The sequence below is a fragment of the Callorhinchus milii genome, unplaced genomic scaffold, assembly GCF_018977255.1.
Source record: "Callorhinchus milii isolate IMCB2004 unplaced genomic scaffold, IMCB_Cmil_1.0 Scaffold5, whole genome shotgun sequence".
NCBI lineage: Eukaryota > Metazoa > Chordata > Chondrichthyes > Chimaeriformes > Callorhinchidae > Callorhinchus > Callorhinchus milii.
Window position 1 is genome coordinate 18,683,727 of NW_024704746.1, and position 17,234 is coordinate 18,700,960.

General features: G+C 38.4%; 1 protein-coding gene and 1 long non-coding RNA gene across 7 annotated transcripts; one reads left to right on the plus strand and one right to left on the minus strand.

The window, feature by feature from the left end:
* Nucleotides 1–225: 225 nt before the first annotated feature.
* Nucleotides 226–3,893, minus strand: LOC103174658. Of its 4 annotated transcripts, none has more exons than XR_487367.2 (3): nt 3,742–3,893; nt 2,827–2,943; nt 226–544 (listed from the first exon to the last, which is right to left on the minus strand). It is a non-coding gene; the product is annotated as an uncharacterized LOC103174658 (long non-coding RNA). The 4 variants fall into 4 exon arrangements; XR_487365.2 differs by having other exon boundaries at nt 2,827–2,946; XR_487368.2 differs by having other exon boundaries at nt 3,708–3,893.
* A 55-nt stretch (nt 3,894–3,948) lies between these two features.
* mtf2 (metal response element binding transcription factor 2) lies at nt 3,949–16,953 on the plus strand. Of its 3 annotated transcripts, XM_042335412.1 has the most exons (16): nt 3,967–4,206; nt 5,781–5,849; nt 5,937–6,163; nt 7,184–7,265; nt 8,499–8,594; nt 8,674–8,774; nt 9,043–9,191; nt 11,025–11,120; nt 11,734–11,802; nt 11,953–12,076; nt 12,664–12,731; nt 13,278–13,460; nt 13,999–14,107; nt 14,572–14,663; nt 15,175–15,282; nt 15,969–16,953. In XM_042335412.1, the coding sequence occupies exons 3-16, from the start codon at nt 5,957–5,959 to the stop codon at nt 16,321–16,323; spliced, it is 1,839 nt and encodes a 612-aa protein (XP_042191346.1). In that variant the 5' UTR covers nt 3,967–4,206; nt 5,781–5,849; nt 5,937–5,956; the 3' UTR covers nt 16,324–16,953. The 3 variants fall into 3 exon arrangements, with proteins under 3 accessions (XP_042191345.1, XP_042191346.1, XP_042191347.1); XM_042335411.1 differs by lacking the exon at nt 5,781–5,849 and having other exon boundaries at nt 3,949–4,206; XM_042335413.1 differs by lacking the exon at nt 5,781–5,849 and having other exon boundaries at nt 14,611–14,663.
* The last annotated feature ends 281 nt before the right edge of the window (nt 16,954–17,234 follow it).

A 17,234-nucleotide genomic window follows, 5' to 3' on the forward strand; every position in this document is an offset into this window, starting at 1 on the left:
TACTTTGACTTCATTGCCTTAGAGTACAAATATCTGAAAATTACAAACAAATATCTGCAATTTGCTTCATTATTAAAGAGGTTGTGTAATTGAAATGGTCAATAATTGTAATCAAAAGCTCCCCAAATGTAAACTGCCTATTTTAAATTAATTTTCTGCCAAAGCAAACACCGGCAAACACTTTGCATTCTTTGAAAATTTCATAAAAGATACAATAACACAATGAATGTTGCAAGATATTTTTATGAACCAACAAAAACTCTCAATCCACAAATGGGTTCACTTTGGTGCATACAGCACTGATCAAATCTCCTGTGTTACAAATTGTAAGGATTCACATCCATGCTTCCTGACACTCTATTTCCTTATTTGGATGTTTTTAAACAAAGACAAAAAAGCTCTAATTCAAAAAGAAACTATGGCAACTGTGAATTTTGCATGCAGTCCACGTTCTTGAACAGTTTGATTTATATTTGAAAATCTTCTGGGATATTTCTACAATGTCAAATGTCAGTTCCTGCAGTTATTATTCCCTGCAGACCCTCTAAATTTTGAAAACATAGTAAAAAGACAATAGTTAACATAGGTTTCAAAGTAATGGCTATTATGATGCAGTGACAGAACAATATTTCATAGGAAAATATTGTGAAATAATTATACTGAAGTTTTTTTAAAAAATACTGTATTTTCCACATTATAAATTCCTGTGGTAGCTCTTAGTTGCAATTACAGTTTAGGAATGTTTAGGGATGGTTTTACATGAGTCAGATTCAGACAACTGGAGACACATTTGATTTGTGTGGTTGTAAAAGTATGAAGAGTAATTGTAAATACGTTGCTTTTATGGATACGCTGTTAAAATATCTGGTACTACATATGAAGGGGAATTGACTTGCAAGTGTCTTGTTACTGATATTTCTGGAGTTAAATTGTTTGGAGCTGAGATTTTAATACATTTCAAGAAAGAGAATCTACATTTTATTAATATTTATTTTAGGTTGGATGAAAGTATGATTCATTTCTAATATGTCTGAGCATCAAATATTGTGAGGGTATTTTATTTTGCAAGGGATTGAATATCCTTCTGCTTTACATTTGTAAGCTGAGTGAATAAATGTGTGATCAATTTAGATTTGTGCAATTGCGATCATTGGCAAATCCAGAAAGCAGACAATTTATTTTCTCTTACAGTATGAATTTTATGCAACAAATTATAATATTTATCTCCAACATGTAGACAAGAGGAAGAGCTAGCTTTGAGCCATTAGCACTAAGCTCTTATACCCAAGCTACAAGTTTTGAAATTCTACTTCAGATTATTTCACTCTGAGCCATGATCAGAACCTCATCCCCGTCTTCAACAGAATGACCCAAATCTTGCCCACACTGACAGTGAATATGGAGAACAGTTCCACCCATTATATCAAGATAAACATAAAGCAAGGATTCTAATTGTTGTGTGTGTCCGTGGGAGGAAAGTGAGAGTATTAGGTGGCTTTCCAATAGGGTTCTGGAGAAGATGGCATTTGAGAAAAGATAAAATGAGATGTAAATAAAATATAATAATAATGTACATTTGGTACACTACTTATATCGCAATGTCCTAAAGTGCTTTCCAAAGTTTCTATAAAGTGTAGTTAATGTGTACTGAAAGCAGTCAATATGCACACAGCAATGATCCACAAACATCCATAAAGTAAATTGCCAATTATATTCAAGGAACAGTGATGGCTAGAACCCGGGGAAAAAACTCCCTTCTCTTTTTAAATGCCCACCTGAATCGGCAGAGAGGACCTTAGTCTAACATTCCATCTGACAGATGGCTTCTCTGACAATGCAGCAGTTCTCTGGGAATGCACTGGAGTCTACTTAAGTCTATGAGTTCAAAATTTTAATATGGCCTACTAAACAATGACCTACTAAAGTAATAACTGAACCAGGCTAACTGACTAGGTACTGATTATATCTGCTAAGACTTGATGTCTGGTGCAGCTATAATGAGCCATTACCCAATCAAGTTTGTTAACCAGTGACATCTGCTGGAACTATGTATATGTGGATGGAAGCCTTAAATTCAGACCATCAAATTTGTTTTTGTTTCAGATCATACACCTTTTCCTGACACCAGCACCTAATGTCTTCCATTACTCAAGTTATTTTTCAACACATTTGTTGAGAGCAACTCTGTGGGAAAAAAACAATCTAATTCGTAGTCCAACTTAAATCAACCTCATCACAGAATAATAAAAGTTACAACACAGAATTTAATCCAGTCATAATTTTAAAAGCTTGGACCATGTTTTTCTCTCTCTTCATCATTGGTCATTCATTTTATGGCTGTGAAATATTGCTGTGTCCAAATTGGATGCTGCGTTGGCCTACAAATACAACTTAAGGCCAATAATAAGGCACTAAATCCAGGGCAAGGATTTTATATTTTTTTATATATATATATATATCATCTCTTTCTAATAAGATCAAGGTCATTCTCGAGCGTTGTGTTCTCAGCTCGATTTTTTTTAAAAGAACAAAATCGACAAGAGTTGTTGTCAATTGTGTGTGTATGATACGTAAACAATAATTGGTTACCAACTCAAAGCAAAAGATGCAGTAGGATATTGAACAGCAATGTGGAGCAAATACTTTATTCTCTAGGAATACATACCCCCCAGTGCCAGGTGACTATTATTGATCTGCGTTTAATTTTGCAGACCGCTACTTTTTTTAAAATATAAATTGGTAACATTTAATGTGTCTGAAAGGTGGTTCATGTTTTCTACAAAACACACAGAACCAAACATTAAGAAAAGAAGTTTAGCGACTCACTTATTCTGTCCAAGACGCTCCAAGAGATAACAATGGGCTGCGTTCCAGCAAAGGCATGTAAGTAAAGCGCTGCCGTGGCTGTTATGTTGCGGTGTGCCGACTGGCTTACTCCAGAAGCTGCTATTTCATAATAAAAATCGTTATGTTATGCTGTGCTGAGATAATAATTATCTTGAACAAAAACAGAAGGCGCTGGCAACACTCAGGAGGTCAGGCATCATCTATGGAGATAATCTTCCATTTGATATAGCGCCTCATCAGATCTTCGAGACGTCTCAAAGTGCTTCACAGAATACACTGTAAAGTGAATTGACTATATTTTATGTGAGCTGCTGTGCTGCTTACAGGAACTGTGTGCTGTGTTGGGATACTTACAGGCGCTGCTGTGTTGGGATGCTCACAGGCGCTGCTGTGTTGGGAATGCTCCACAGGCACTGCTGTGTTGGGAATGCTCACAGGAGCTGCTGTGTTGGGAATGCTCCACAGGAGCTGCTGTGTTGGGAATGCTCACAGGCGCTGCTGTGTTGGGAATGCTCACAGGAGCTGCTGTGTTGGAAATGCTCACAGGAGCTGCTGTGTTGGGAATGCTCCACAGGAGCTGCTGTGTTGGGAATGCTCACAGGAGCTGCTGTGTTGGGAATGCTTCACGGGAGCCGCTGTGTTGGGAATGCTTCACGGGAGCCGCTGTGTTGGGAATGCTTCACGGGAGCCGCTGTGTTGGGAATGCTCACAGGAGCTGCTGTGTTGGGAATGCTTTACAGGCACTGCTGTGTTGGGAATGCTTCACGGGAGCCGCTGTGTTGGGAATGCTTCACGGGAGCCGCTGTGTTGGGAATGCTTCACGGGAGCCGCTGTGTAGGCCGCCGCGTCGGGTTACTCACAGGGACTGACGTACGCCGCGTTGGGAATGCTTACAGAATGGCGGAACAGGCTGGAGGGCCTCCTCGCTGCTTCTGTCGCTTACGGGTTAAGCCGCTGCGCTGCGTTACTCGCGCGCTCCCTCCCGGGAGCTGCTGCGCGGGTCCCGCGGACACGACAGCGGCCGCTCGGCCCGGGCCCGGACCCCGCCTCCAGGCCGTCACTGGGCGGCGAGAGCGCGCGCGCGCCCTCTTCCCACAATTCATAGTCAGTAGTAGCGGGAAAGCAAAATGGCGTTGGAGTAACCGCCGCCGCCGCCGTGAGGAGAAAGACTTGTTGGGGGCTCCTGGGGGGCCGCCGAGGGCCACGGACACGGACAGGGCGAGGGCGGGAGGAGCATCCCTTTCCCCTCCCCCCCCTCCCTATCCACCACCACCACCCACCCGGACACTCACGGCACAGACCGGCTCCGGCCTCAGTCTGTATGTAAAAGGAGCGATTTCACGGCTGGGACGGGCTGAGGTGAGCGCGGACTCTTTGTTTGTTTGTTCTCATTTTTTTTAAAAAAAAGCCGTGGCGGGGCCTGAAGGCTCAGAGCCCAGAGCCGAGGCCTTGCGATGAGTTCCCTTTGCGAGAGTCGTCGTCGAGCAGCCCCTCACCAACAACCCCTTGAGAAAATACTCCCGCGCCCCCCCCCCCCCGCTCCCTCCCCCCCCGCTCCGTGCCTTTAAAGTACACTTGACGAAGATTCGCATTGCCGCGCGTTTTTAATTCGAGGTCGGAAGTTTTTTTTTTAACGGGGATCGGTTTCGAAACGACTCGGTGTTTCATCTGTGCCCGAATTCCTTTGTTTCGGCGAAGGTCTTTGAACGGCTCGTGGTTTTCTGCCCTTATTTGCGCGCGGGAGGGACGAGGAGGGGGTGTGTGTGTGTGTGGGGGGGGGGGGGCGGCGACGGTGTTTATTTCTTTGTTTAACGGCTCGAGCTGCCGCTTTGTGGGTCCCGGTGACATCTCGTACTCCCACCGACTGAACGTGCGGTTTGACAACATTGAACACAATGGGGGCACACAATGCAGTCAAAGCCCTCCCTCTCTCCCTCCCTTTTCTCGTGGATTCTGCTGTCTGGAATTTGGGTTGTTTGTTCAATGCACTGTGTATACACAACACATACCCCCCCCCCCCCACCCCCCCACCCCCATGCAATCATTCTTTCACCCCGTCGCTTAATTATTGCAGATTTGCATCATTTATTTTACAGGAAAGTGTTCGCGTTCTTCATAGCAAAGAATTGTAACTCTTAAGCTCCGAATAAACCCACTAAAGGGGTGGGTGGGTGGGTGGGAGGAGAAGGATCACGTTCTCACTGCCTTTAGTGGGACTACTTTTTAAAAGAAAGTTCAGAAGAGTTTCTTTCTCTTTCCTATACTTTCCCGGTTCTAAGAAAGAAGTGGCTAATAGACAGCGATTTTTTATTTTTTTTTAACTCGCACTTCAAAAATCTTGAGATTAGCTTTTTGAAATTGATGTTTGGGTGTCACATGTATAATTGTACATTTTTAGCGGGAAACTAAACCTTATGGTTTCTCAATTGCCTTTATTTTCTGTGTTTTTTCAATACAAAAATTAACTGCACATTTTGAGCACTAATCTTACTCGTTTATTTTTCTATAATCTGCTTGTATCATGGCATTTTTCATCACCTTAAAAGAGGCGTGCTTAATGCACAGAATATTTTCAGCAGTTTTTTTTTCTGGGACAGGCCCGTTTCAGGGAACTTATCGGGACAGACACACTTCAGAGAATGTAAAAGTTCTAAAGTCAATTTTAAAATATTAAAGCACTGAAGTGATTCAGATTGACTGGTCAATAGGAATGTGTACAGATATTGGTTAAATTCACCTTGTATCTTCAGAACAAGACCTGGACAATTGCCTGACTTAAGAAGGCAAACAAGGGTAGCAATTCTATATTAGTATATCTTGTTCTTGGTTTTCTTCTAACTTCAAATGATTTTTCTTTTCTATCTTCCTGTAGGCTCATCCTCCCAACATGAAAGGCTCTTTACAAATATAATTTTGTTGTTGTTGTTCCTCAGGTAGTCTGGAAAGGTATGATTAAATTCAACAAGTGTTATGCTTAGCACGTGGCGTTTTTTTTTCATGAGGTTAGTGATTTAGAAAGTAAATGCAATGCAAGGTTTAGTGTAAATCTTCGTTGAAGTATCTCAATGACTTTTAGTTTTTATTTCCAGTTGATGATGACATTTTCCTGATGGACAGAGATACGACGGGAGCAGGTAACTCATCTCTCCACAAACGATCTCCCTCCCGCCGAAATCAGAAGACACCAGTGTCCTCTGTTCACCTGTCATTGCGGGATGGACCAAAAGGCAAACAAACTGTATGCAAGTTTGAGGAAGGTCAAGATGTCCTAGCCCGGTGGTCAGATGGCTTATTTTACCTTGGAACAGTCAAAAAGGTAAATTGATTGTATTCTAAAGTACTACATAACTGCTTTAATTGGTGGATTTGTGCCTGGTTAAAAATTAGTTATCTTATTCATCCAGTCTCTTATCCTGCGTGATCAACATGGTAAAATTGCTATCAATAATACACTAACTTCTGAGCGCGTAAATAAGCTCAGAAGACAGAAGGCGATCAGTTTATATGATAAACCTTGTATTTGATATAACGCTTTATCACTTTGTCAAGACGTCCCGAAGCGCTTCACAGGATACATTGTGAAGTGGATTGACTGTATTTTGTAGATTTATATTCTTTATATGTGGAATGGATAACTCTACAAAGTCAAGTGGAAACAATATACCTATTTGGCTAAATAATGCTCAGTTTAATAGCAAATATGCATTTTGTACTTAACGATAAAATCTCATTGTAAGCGTGGAATTCAAAGTGAGCGCCAACAAGCGGTCATGATTTACCTCAGTCTGGGAGTACTCACTGAGGGCCTCTTGTGGAAGGAACCTGGTACGGTGAAATCTACAAACAAAATTTGTGAAGACTTAAAATGTTCCCAATACCCATTTGCCCTGTAAATGATAGAAGTACACAACTAATAAAGTTTTTAACTTTATGGAAAAATCAATCGTCACTTTTTTTAATGCTAATAATAAATAATAGTATAATCCTTGCATTTGATGCAGCGCCTTTCACGTCTTTTGGACTCAAAGCGCTCCACAGAATACACTGTAAATTTTAAGTAAGTAAAGCTTAGTCAGTAAAGAACAGTCTCCAGTTGTAAAACTTATTTTTTTTCACAAAACTTAACCATTGACATTTATGGCACAGAAGGCAATTCAGCCCATCGTGTCTATGTCGGATTCCTCAAGCAATTCTTTCAGTCCCATTTATCTGCCCTTTCCCCATTACCTCTGTAGCTGACTTTTTGTGTGATTTAACTGGAATTAATGAAAATGGATATTTAGTTTTGTTGGACACATTTATCACTGCAAAAACTAAAGTTTTTTTTTAATTGAAGGTGAACAAACAGAAAGAGAGCTGCTTTGTCATCTTTGAAGACAGTTCAAAGTCTTGGGTCTTGTGGAAAGACATACAGACTGGTAAATGTTTTTCAAAATTCTCTATATATACTAAACAATTGGCTCTTATGTAAAACTGTTTTCTGTGTGTTATGTGGACGTAGAAATTAAAGTTGAAGTGGACATAAAATCTAGAAAAGTATGTTTTGTTTGAAAAACACCCCTCCCCTCCCCAATAGAGAGAAAATTGTCATAAAATAGTTGTTTATTCCTTGCTTATTTCACAAGTGTTTCACAATACAATCCCACAACCAGCTTAGTGGTTAACGTGGCTTGAATTTTGTTTCTCATATTACAAATTCATCCAGTAGTTTATCTCTCAAGCCAACTCCCAGGGTGTAAAGTATTATGTTTTCCTACACATTTGTAATGGAACTACAGTATTTAACTTTTTAAAAAAAAAAGACTTTTGTGCCATATTTGTGGAAGCCTTCTATTCAGTAAACTTATGAATTATGCAACATTTAGCTTCCCACAGAGATGTGATCCCATCATTGAGAATGTTTTCTGAATTGTTGGGTGTGGTATCGTGGACGATAATGTTACAAAATCTCTCGATTTCCAATTTCTCTGCTGCTCTTTCTTCTTTTCCATACCCTAACAGCCATGAACTCCGCAAAGGCACCTGTTTGAAAATTTAAAACTAATATTTGGGCATCTTTAATCTTTGTAAACTGACTAAAGACGAATTTATGAACCATTTAGCTTGAATTTCAATTTATAATTTAATCCTATGAAAGATAGGTGATCTTCAAAGAAAAGGCAGCTGAAATTACAAAATACAGATTGACCAAACGATAGCTTTAATAAACAACGTCAACAAATTGCATTTATGCAGTGCCAAAGTTGAGAGTTTGATCCGAGTTGGATTCAGGAAGGATGGGGTCCAAGGAGCTGGAATGAAAAATGCATGCAGTACAATTTATATTTATATAGAGCCTTTCACTTTCGGAGGACGTACCAAAGCAGTTTATATAGCACCCTCCACTTAGGGTAGCGTCTCAGAGCACTTATTAGTGGTGGAGCCTGACTCTGAGCCAGGGCAGCAGGGTGGCGGGTGCATGGTGACCGTAAGCATGGTCATAGTGCTGGATGGGCACCCAAGTTGGGGTGACTGGGTTGGGGGTGAGGGAAGGGAAAGATCATCGAAACTATGAGCAAAGGTATGTTTGATATAAAGGCAAGTGTGGGGGAGAGAAAGGAAACAGTATTTTTAGTATATTGTATGTAACATTAGTTTGCATTTAATATTAGGGGCCAGTGGAAGTGGAGAGATGGTTTGTACCATATGCCAGGAGGAATACTCGGAAGCACCCAATGAGATGGTCATTTGTGACAAGTGTGGACAAGGTAAATGTTAAAGTTTATTTATTTATTTTTTAAAAAACTGTCAACTTTAGTTTATTGGAATTTTTTTATCAAATTGCAGGTTATCATCAGAAATGTCACATTCCTAACATCGACTCGAGTGTGATTGCATCAGATGCCAAATGGCTGTGCCGTCAATGTGTCTTTGCTACAACCACAAAAGTACGTACAGCAGCCTGAGATGAAAAACACCATTCAAATACTTTGGTAAACTAGCAAATCTTAAAAATAGTAACTGGGATCTATTGTTTAGGACAAAACATTACATTGTGTGTGTATATTGTTACTAATAGAAAGTGTTTGAAGGAAAGAGATAAAAATAACTTAAGTGCAAATAACTAATTTAATCATTCAAACTGAGATACAATTAACTATGTAATTAAATATTTTGCAGATACAAATCAATTTGAATTTTGTATTTATATTCTAGAGGGGTGGTGCTCTTAAGAAGGGACCAAATGCCAAAGCCCTGCAGGTCATGAAGCAGACGTTACCATACCAATTGGAGGACCTTCAATGGGATCTAGGCCACAAAACTAATCACCAACAATGTTACTGCTACTGTGGAGGACCTGGGGAGTAAGTTCAATGCTTCATTGTATGATTACCTTGATTGTGATGGGTTAAATGCTAAGTCTTTGTGGTAAATTAGTTTTGGAGGTTTTGAAATCTCTTATGTGTCAGGAGATCTTATTGCAATCTCAAAGCCTTCTCAATTCAGGTGCACAGACATATCAGTAATCTCAGTTGTCATCACAAAGAGGAAGAGAACACTACACTCTGTAAGAAATACTTTCAAAACAACTTGTAGGAAGTTCTTCTCTGCGGGGTGGGGGAAGGGAAGAAGGGAACCCATGTTGTACGAGTTTTTATCTGAACTGAATTGACATGTGTTCTAAGCTTCAACAGGATAATCTGATCAGACATATGGAAAAACAAGGTTTTCTAGCTACAATGTTGCACCATTGATTAAAAATATGATCTATCGGTTAAAATGCCCTAAAAGTTCTGGTCTGACTGACTGCAAAAAATAAAATTAACATTATCTCTCAGGACCCTGCCCCAGATGTGCTAAAGAGATAACAATAGACCAGATACAATTGCTCATTAGGATATATTGTTAGTATTAGAAATTACAATTACTAGGAATTTGTCTCCATGTTGAGTTGAGAGACAGTAAAGCCCCATATAGGTAAGGTTGTTCAGTGCTTAGAATATAATTAAAGATATTAAATGATGCCCTTGAGGTAATATTTTCATATGCCATTGTTTGCTTATCCTTGAACTCCCCAATGATCGACTTCAAGATCCTTACTTTCGTGTTCAAATCCATTCACTTCCTGGCAGCTTCCTACCTCTCCGACCTCCTCACTCCCCAATCCACCACCTGGCACCTCTGTTCGACTGGCATCGGCCTCCTGTTCATCCCTCGCACCCTCTGCCCCACCATCGGAGGTCGTGCTTTCAGGCACTATGCCCCAAAACTCTGGAACACTCTCCCTCAATCCCTCCGATTGGCTGCCTGCTCTCTCCCCTCTTTTAAGTCCCCATTGAAAACTTTCCTGTTCGAATGTGCTTATGGCCACCTCCCCCTGGTTCGGAGTCTGGCTCCACCACTGTTAAGCACTCTGAGACGCGACCCTGTGTGGAGGGTGCGATATAAGTGCAAGTTGTTGTTGTTGAGATCTTAGTCACAATTCGTAGGCCACTGGTTGACAACCGAGTAAAAGAGAATCGAGCCATAATCAGATTTGCAAGAAGATAGACTGTGAGGGTAATTGTTTTTAGCCATAAATCTTTCCCCTCTTCTCTCCCCCCACCCTCCCCCAGCAGAATTATCGACAAGAGGTTTTAAACTTTGGCTGGTTGGTAAACACATGAAATAATATGATGATTCAATATTCATTTGAAGAATGATGCATGAAACGCCTTGAAATAATGCTTTGTACTCTACCTTGAGTGAAGGCCAACCTGCTACACAACTAATCTTTTCATACAGGATAAAGTAGGATTTGTTCCTGCCTGTGTCAGTGTTTATAAACTGCGCGATGAGTGTAAGATGATCGTGTCGTTATTCTAATTGTGTACAGCACAGTTCTAATATGTAAGAATCACTAACTATTTTTGAGGAAAGCTCTTTTGAAATTTCAGTATTTTAAACAAATAATCTTTTCACCATGGAGGAATCCATATTGCATTTCATCTCATTATCAATTTAATTGTTGCTTTACTTTTCGGTGTTGCATTTTGAGGAGGCTATCTGAGTTGTCAGCATTTGCTTTTAATAATTCAGAAGATATTGCTTTGTAAATAAAATTGGTGTTTTTTTTCCAAAGCTGACTTTTAATAGATAATTTTTATACTTTTATTGTGGTACATGTTTGAATATTGCATAGAATTTTTTTTTTCTAGTTGGTATCTGAAAATGCTGCAGTGCTGGAGATGTAAACAGTGGTTCCATGAAGCCTGTATACAATGCTTACAGAAGCCTATGCTTTATGGAGACAGGTAAATCTTATCTGTCTGTTTAATGTGTCTAAATTCTTTTTTGTTCCTACATCCAAAGTTTAAATTGTCAAAGCTCTATAAGACTACAGTGGATTGTGGAGTTCTACATTAACTTTTATCACAACATCTGCATTCCATGTCTAGCCCTTGAAGGCAAATGAATATGAAGATCTAATTATATACTAGGCTTTACATCAAGTTGAGCTTAGTTTACTATCCGTGTTTATCAAAAAACAATTTTACACTTTGCATTGAAATATATTTGCAGTGGAACAGTTAGCAGTAGTCTACACAACAAAGGATCTCAAAAGAAAGCACAAGCTATGATTTGTAAATGTTTCACAAATACAGAATGTTGTGAGAATTTATATGCCCAGAACACTCCCCATCTGTGATAAACGAATAAGAACTGATAATCTGTCCACCTCGTATGTGACATCTAGCTTTCTGATAATTGATTTGTGACTTATGTGAATTGAAATAAAGGTCCTTTGACTGCCACAACCATGTTTTATGATTTTCTTCTCTAAAAAGTGTATGTGATAGCTGATCAGCTTTGAAGGAATGATGGGGAAAGTGTATAGAAGATTTTATTCTCTCTTTTGCCCATCAGGTTCTATTTATTTATTTGTTCTGTTTGCAATTCTGGACCAGAATACCTCAAACGTCTACCTTTGCGGTGGTAAGTTGATTTGAATTAGTTTATTCGTAATTCCACTTTTTGGGGAAAAGAATGAAACATGGAAACCATCCATGATTCTAAGTTGTTATTGGGGTTATAATTGAGTAAAAATCATGGGATGTATGCTGAAAGTTTTAATTTTTTTTGTAGGGTTGACATAGCACATTTAAGCCTTTACAACCTAAGTGTTATCCACAAAAAGAAGTATTTTGATTCAGAGCTTGAATTGATGACTTACATTAATGAAAACTGGGACAGGCTGCAACCTGGTGAGGTAAGATCTAAGGAAAATGTTACACAAAACTTAACATAAGAGTTAACCTTCGTTACAGTTATATTAGAACAGTGCTAAAAGAATCAAACATGTAGATGTGTGCTGCTTGAAATTCTGGGATGTTTTACTTCACTATTTATCATCTCTGAATAAACATTATTTTAGTACAAATTTTCCCCATCATTTTTTTTAAAATCTGTTCACAAATGGTTTTTAATTGGAACTTATTTCCTAACTCCTTATTCTGGTGTGAGTATACAAAGATTTGAACTTCATCTATCTTCAAAGGACAGTTTGTCTAATGCGTGAATAATATATATTTCTGGTCATGTATTGTCACATATAGCTTTTATTTTAGATGTTTTTATACTGGATACAATGGTCAGTCAAAGATTGAAGCCATTTATGGGTTGTCATAAAAGAGATCTGTAAATTATGCAGACATTTTGCGTTACAGTTCAGAGCTAAGTTCTTATATTTACATTAGTCTGTGACCCACTAATGTCAAAATTAATTAGCTATGAGAATGGAGCAAATAAGAATGAAATTGTAATTAAATTTGTTTTACTTTCTGATGCCATTTACAGCTTATAGATACTCTAAAAACCGAACGATATGACCATATTCTGGAAGCACTAAATGAGAATAAGTGCATGTAAGTATTAAGAATATCCGATTAACTCAGATAATGGAATCAGTTATGTTGCATTCGGCAAATGAAAATTTTCCACAGATTGATATATTTTGGTTTTCTCTTAATTGCAAGCAAAAATCCTCACATTGGGGAAATCCATGGTAGACTGATGGAAATTTTACAACAAAAGATGCAATTCCATCTTAGACTTCAATTTTATTTTACAACAACAAATTACATTTATATGGTGCTTTTCAAGTCGGAAGGACATCTTAAAGTGTTGAACAGTTAACAGTTTGATTCTGAGCTTGTAGTTGGAATCAGGAAGGGTTGAGGGTAGGGGTTGGGGTGGGGATGGGAAGCTGGTTAAAGGCATAGTCAAAGAGGAAGGTTTTGAGACAGGCCTTGAAGGAGAGGCAAGAAATGGGGCAAGATAGAAACGTATACGTATTTACCTTATACGATGATGTTCTGATGGAACACACCAAACTGCTGTTTCCTTAACTGTTTGTGTAATTGCGTCATCTTTTGAGTGTCAACTTAATGTAATTGTATTTTAATTTGTAGGTTTATGTCTGGGAAAGAAATCAAGAAGAAGAAACATTTGTTTGGATTGCGAATTCGGGTTCCTCCCATTCCTCCGAATACTGCTTTGAAGACTGAGGAAAGCAACGAGGAAGTTTCTCATGAATTTAAAATTAAAGGAAGGAAGTCTAGTAAATCTACTGTTCTCCCTGTATCCATAAGAAGGTAAAAACAGTTTACTGAAAATGCGACCTGTGAATCTTTTAAGATAATTGATGTGATGGATGTTTAAAAAGGAATCAGATTATAAGTTGTATGAATATGGCTGACATGATTTTGAGGTAGTCCCTGAGATTTACCATGAAAACTCAAGTTGCTGAACCAGGAAGGTCCCTGTTTTGAAAACCGATGTGTGTAATTGATATTAAGGATAGAAAAAAATGTTCCATTGGGATAGTTTGATCTTTCTCGACAGAAATGTTGGGAGGTATCAAAGGACTCTTGAACTTCCGGAAGAAAATGTAACTAATTGAAATTCTGCACTCAATTTATTAAGTGTAATGTATAAAGCTAAAGTATTTTTCTCATTAGATATTAAAGTGTATTCTAGTACTAGAATCCTGTTTTTGCTTAGTTAAAACTGTTCATTTTTTTTTTTGCATGATCAAGAGCTAAACATCCCATGCTCTGCAAGCAAGGATATATAGGTTGCTTACTAACTATTAAATGTCACTGAATTGCTGTTTGTATTTTCTTCCATTAGTTCATTGAGCAATGGCATTGAAAAAAAAGGAAAGAAAAAATGTTCAGTTGACCTGGCTGAACAATACACAAAATTGAAGAAGGTTCGGAGATTTTCTGACACAACTGTGGTAAGGTTACTTGCATTTTAATTATTTTAAGTCAATTTCTAATTTTCTCTTGGAAGTAAGGGAACCAGAATGACGCATGGTGGTTTTGAGCCTTTGGCTTTTCAATCGAGTGATTTCCCTATTTGCTGTACACATAGAAAGCACAAAGTAGAGAGACATGAGGTCTTTTAACATGAGAAGAAGGGCAACACAATGTGACATATTTTTACCTGACTACAGCGCCTTGACGTTCTTATTTCAATGTGATATTGGGTTCATGTTACAAGCTAGACATTTGGGACCATGTTGGCAAACAAGTGAATGTGTATTTCAATTTACAAAAAAATGTGTTCACATAACACTGACATTTATATTATGAAAGTGGAACAATATTTTTACATGAGCTTGGAAATGCAGATGTTGTCGAGATAGATTCTCATGACTATTCTGCCTTTTTTAAGCAATATATTTTTCATAACTTCCAGGAGAGTGAGAAGAGTAACCAAAGTTACTGTAATTTTCAGGACCAATCCACAGTACTGGATACGCTTGCCTTGGATCTCCCAGGTCCCAAAAGGTAGGCTGTTTATTTTTAATAAAAAAAGAAACATTTCTTTTTTTTAAACACAAACTTGAAGAATTAAATTTCTCCTGGTATATTGCATTATTTAGTGCTTTCTATTTAATTAATATCAAAGACTGTTAAGCATTGGTGGAGTCCTGTACCTCAGTGGTTAGAGCACTTGCTTTGCAAGTGAGAGACCCGAGTTCAATTCCAGGCAGAGGGCGAAACCCTGGGCAAGTTTCCTTACTCCACACAGAGCCTAATAATAATCCCTCCAAAAAAAATAAAATAAATTGGTCATTTTCAATCCATGACTGTTTGTGGGACATGGCTCTGCGCAATTGGCTGCCGCATTCACCCACAAATATACAGTCAATTCACTTTACAGTATATTCTGTGAAGCGCTTTGGGACGTCTAGAAGACGTGAAAAGCGCCAAATCAAATGCAAGGATTATTATTTTATTATTTATACTATAAAATTAGAGTTGCTTCTATTAACAACTTACTTTGCTTATATACTAGGAGACTTGTTGAAAAAACTGCACAGTCTTCTAATACCTCTGATGTAGAATCCATAGGTGCTGCTAGCACTGCAGAAACTACCTCAACTAGTGTGTCTCGGCAGTCCAGGTAATTATTCCAGTCTCCTGTATAAAACAAATCCTGTATTGAAATAAAGCAAAAATAGTAAAGAGCTTATGGTAATTATTTTGCAAACTTGTAATAAGTGGTGTCTGATGTAAGTGTCAAGAAGGCATCCCTAATTGACAGATTCAGAAATGTGTTCCACAATAGTTTAAAGATCTCGTCTTATTGTGCTTAACAGAATGCCATGCCAAAGTACAAATATTAATAGTAACAAAACAGGTTTGCTCTTTTTGCATTCTTCCAGGGAAAAAAAGTTTATTATTACAAAACGAGAGTTCTAATTTGGTTGAAGTAAAATGCTATTTTTTTCAAAATTTGGACTATAAACAAAACATCACTAACCACCTTCATTGACATTCTTACCATAGCCTCTTTGTCAACCTGCATTAAAGGCTGGTCTGTAGAAATCTATTTTGTATTTGGTACATCTAGGAATTATCCCTTGTACTTCATGTTTCTGAAAGTATTCCTATTTCAAGCCCATTTCATACCGAGTCCTATTTTGTTGATAGTTCATTTTCTTGAGAAATCAAAAAAGGGACTTTTCCTTTTCCAGTCTTCCTATATCAAATTCTTTCAATGCTTGTGGACCCTATATTTTTTTTAGAATGTTACATTGGTCTAATTGCTTTTAAATTTTTAACTTGTGAATCTTCATTTTAATTTAGTCTTTCTGGTCCAAGACGGAGAACTCGCACTGGTAGATCTTGGCCATTAACACTGCAGCGTTTAAAAAAGAGACGAGGCCGCACTTCGACGAGAACGTTTCAGCCCCAGACCTCAGAAAGTGGCAATGATAATGAAGAAAAGGATGATTGTCAGTATGAAGGACTAGACCCAGAGATCATAGACATCAATGATCAGGACATGCACCTAAATCATTTGAAATCGTCAATAACCAACTATTTTGGCGCTGCAGGAAGACTTGCCTGTGGTGAAAAATATCGAATCTTGGCACGTCGAGTGACTCTGGATGGCAAAGTGCAGTACCTTGTGGAATGGGAAGGAATAACTGCATCCTGATTCCTAGTAATGTTCCAGTTTCTCTTAGAAGCTTAGTTTATATTGTGAACTCTTAAATCTTTTAAGCCTAATTTTCAGACAAACCGTAAAGTTTACTTATTGTATTTCTTTGCTTATGTGTTTCTAGTAAACTTTATCCCTATGCAACTGAACATTAAACCCTGGGAGTGGGTAATTTTGAGTGTTAAACTAATTAGCCATAATTTTACAAGTTTTCAGGAACCATTTGCAATATTTTACAGTGACTCACTCAGGCTTGATCTCAGCATTTTGGTGCTACTTACAACTGTGTACCTAACGTGATGCCTGCAGAGACTAATTGATCTGTAGGTCTGTACCAAAATTAAGTTGTGTAAATTTTTTATATTGTCTGTAGAGCCGGTAGATGTTTTCAGATTTTTTTAAATGTATTGAATTCACAGGGTGAACAGAGTATTGCCTCTTGATGTGGCAGTACTCTACCTTATTGATCACACTGATACCTCTGGAATTTTAAAAATGTTACCAAGGATTGTTTTCAACTGGCAACTTTTTGTAATGCTAGTGTAAGCAAATGTGTTAGTTATTGCCATTTGTTTTTAAAGGTTGTGAAATGGGCTGATGTAGCCAAAGAATAAACAGTGAAATGCATGTTTTTTTGTCAATGACTGTAAGGATACCGTGGTGTAAATATTGGTACTAACTCTAAACTTGGGATAATGCTTACCTGCTTACTCCCTTTATCTAACAATAATAAACCCTACATAAGGGTGTTATTGAAGGGTCCTCTCTGGCCCTGGCTCTCTGTGTGTGTGTGTGTGTGTGTGTGTGTGGGGGCTCCTCTCTGGCCCTGGCTGTGTGGGGGGGGGCTCCTCTCTCCCCTGGCTGTGTGTGTGTGTGTGTGTGTGGGGGGCTCCTCTCTGGCCCTGGCT

Excerpts from the sequence above, each read along its gene's own strand:
- mtf2 (XM_042335411.1), top strand. The coding sequence starts at position 5,957 with ATGGACAGAGATACGACGGGAGCAGGTAACTCATCTCTCCACAAACGA. Across the intron at positions 8,595-8,673 it reads TTGTGACAAGTGTGGACAAG|GTTATCATCAGAAATGTCAC; the intron begins GTAAATGTTAAA and ends ATCAAATTGCAG. Across the intron at positions 11,121-11,733 it reads CCTATGCTTTATGGAGACAG|GTTCTATTTATTTATTTGTT; the intron begins GTAAATCTTATC and ends TTTGCCCATCAG.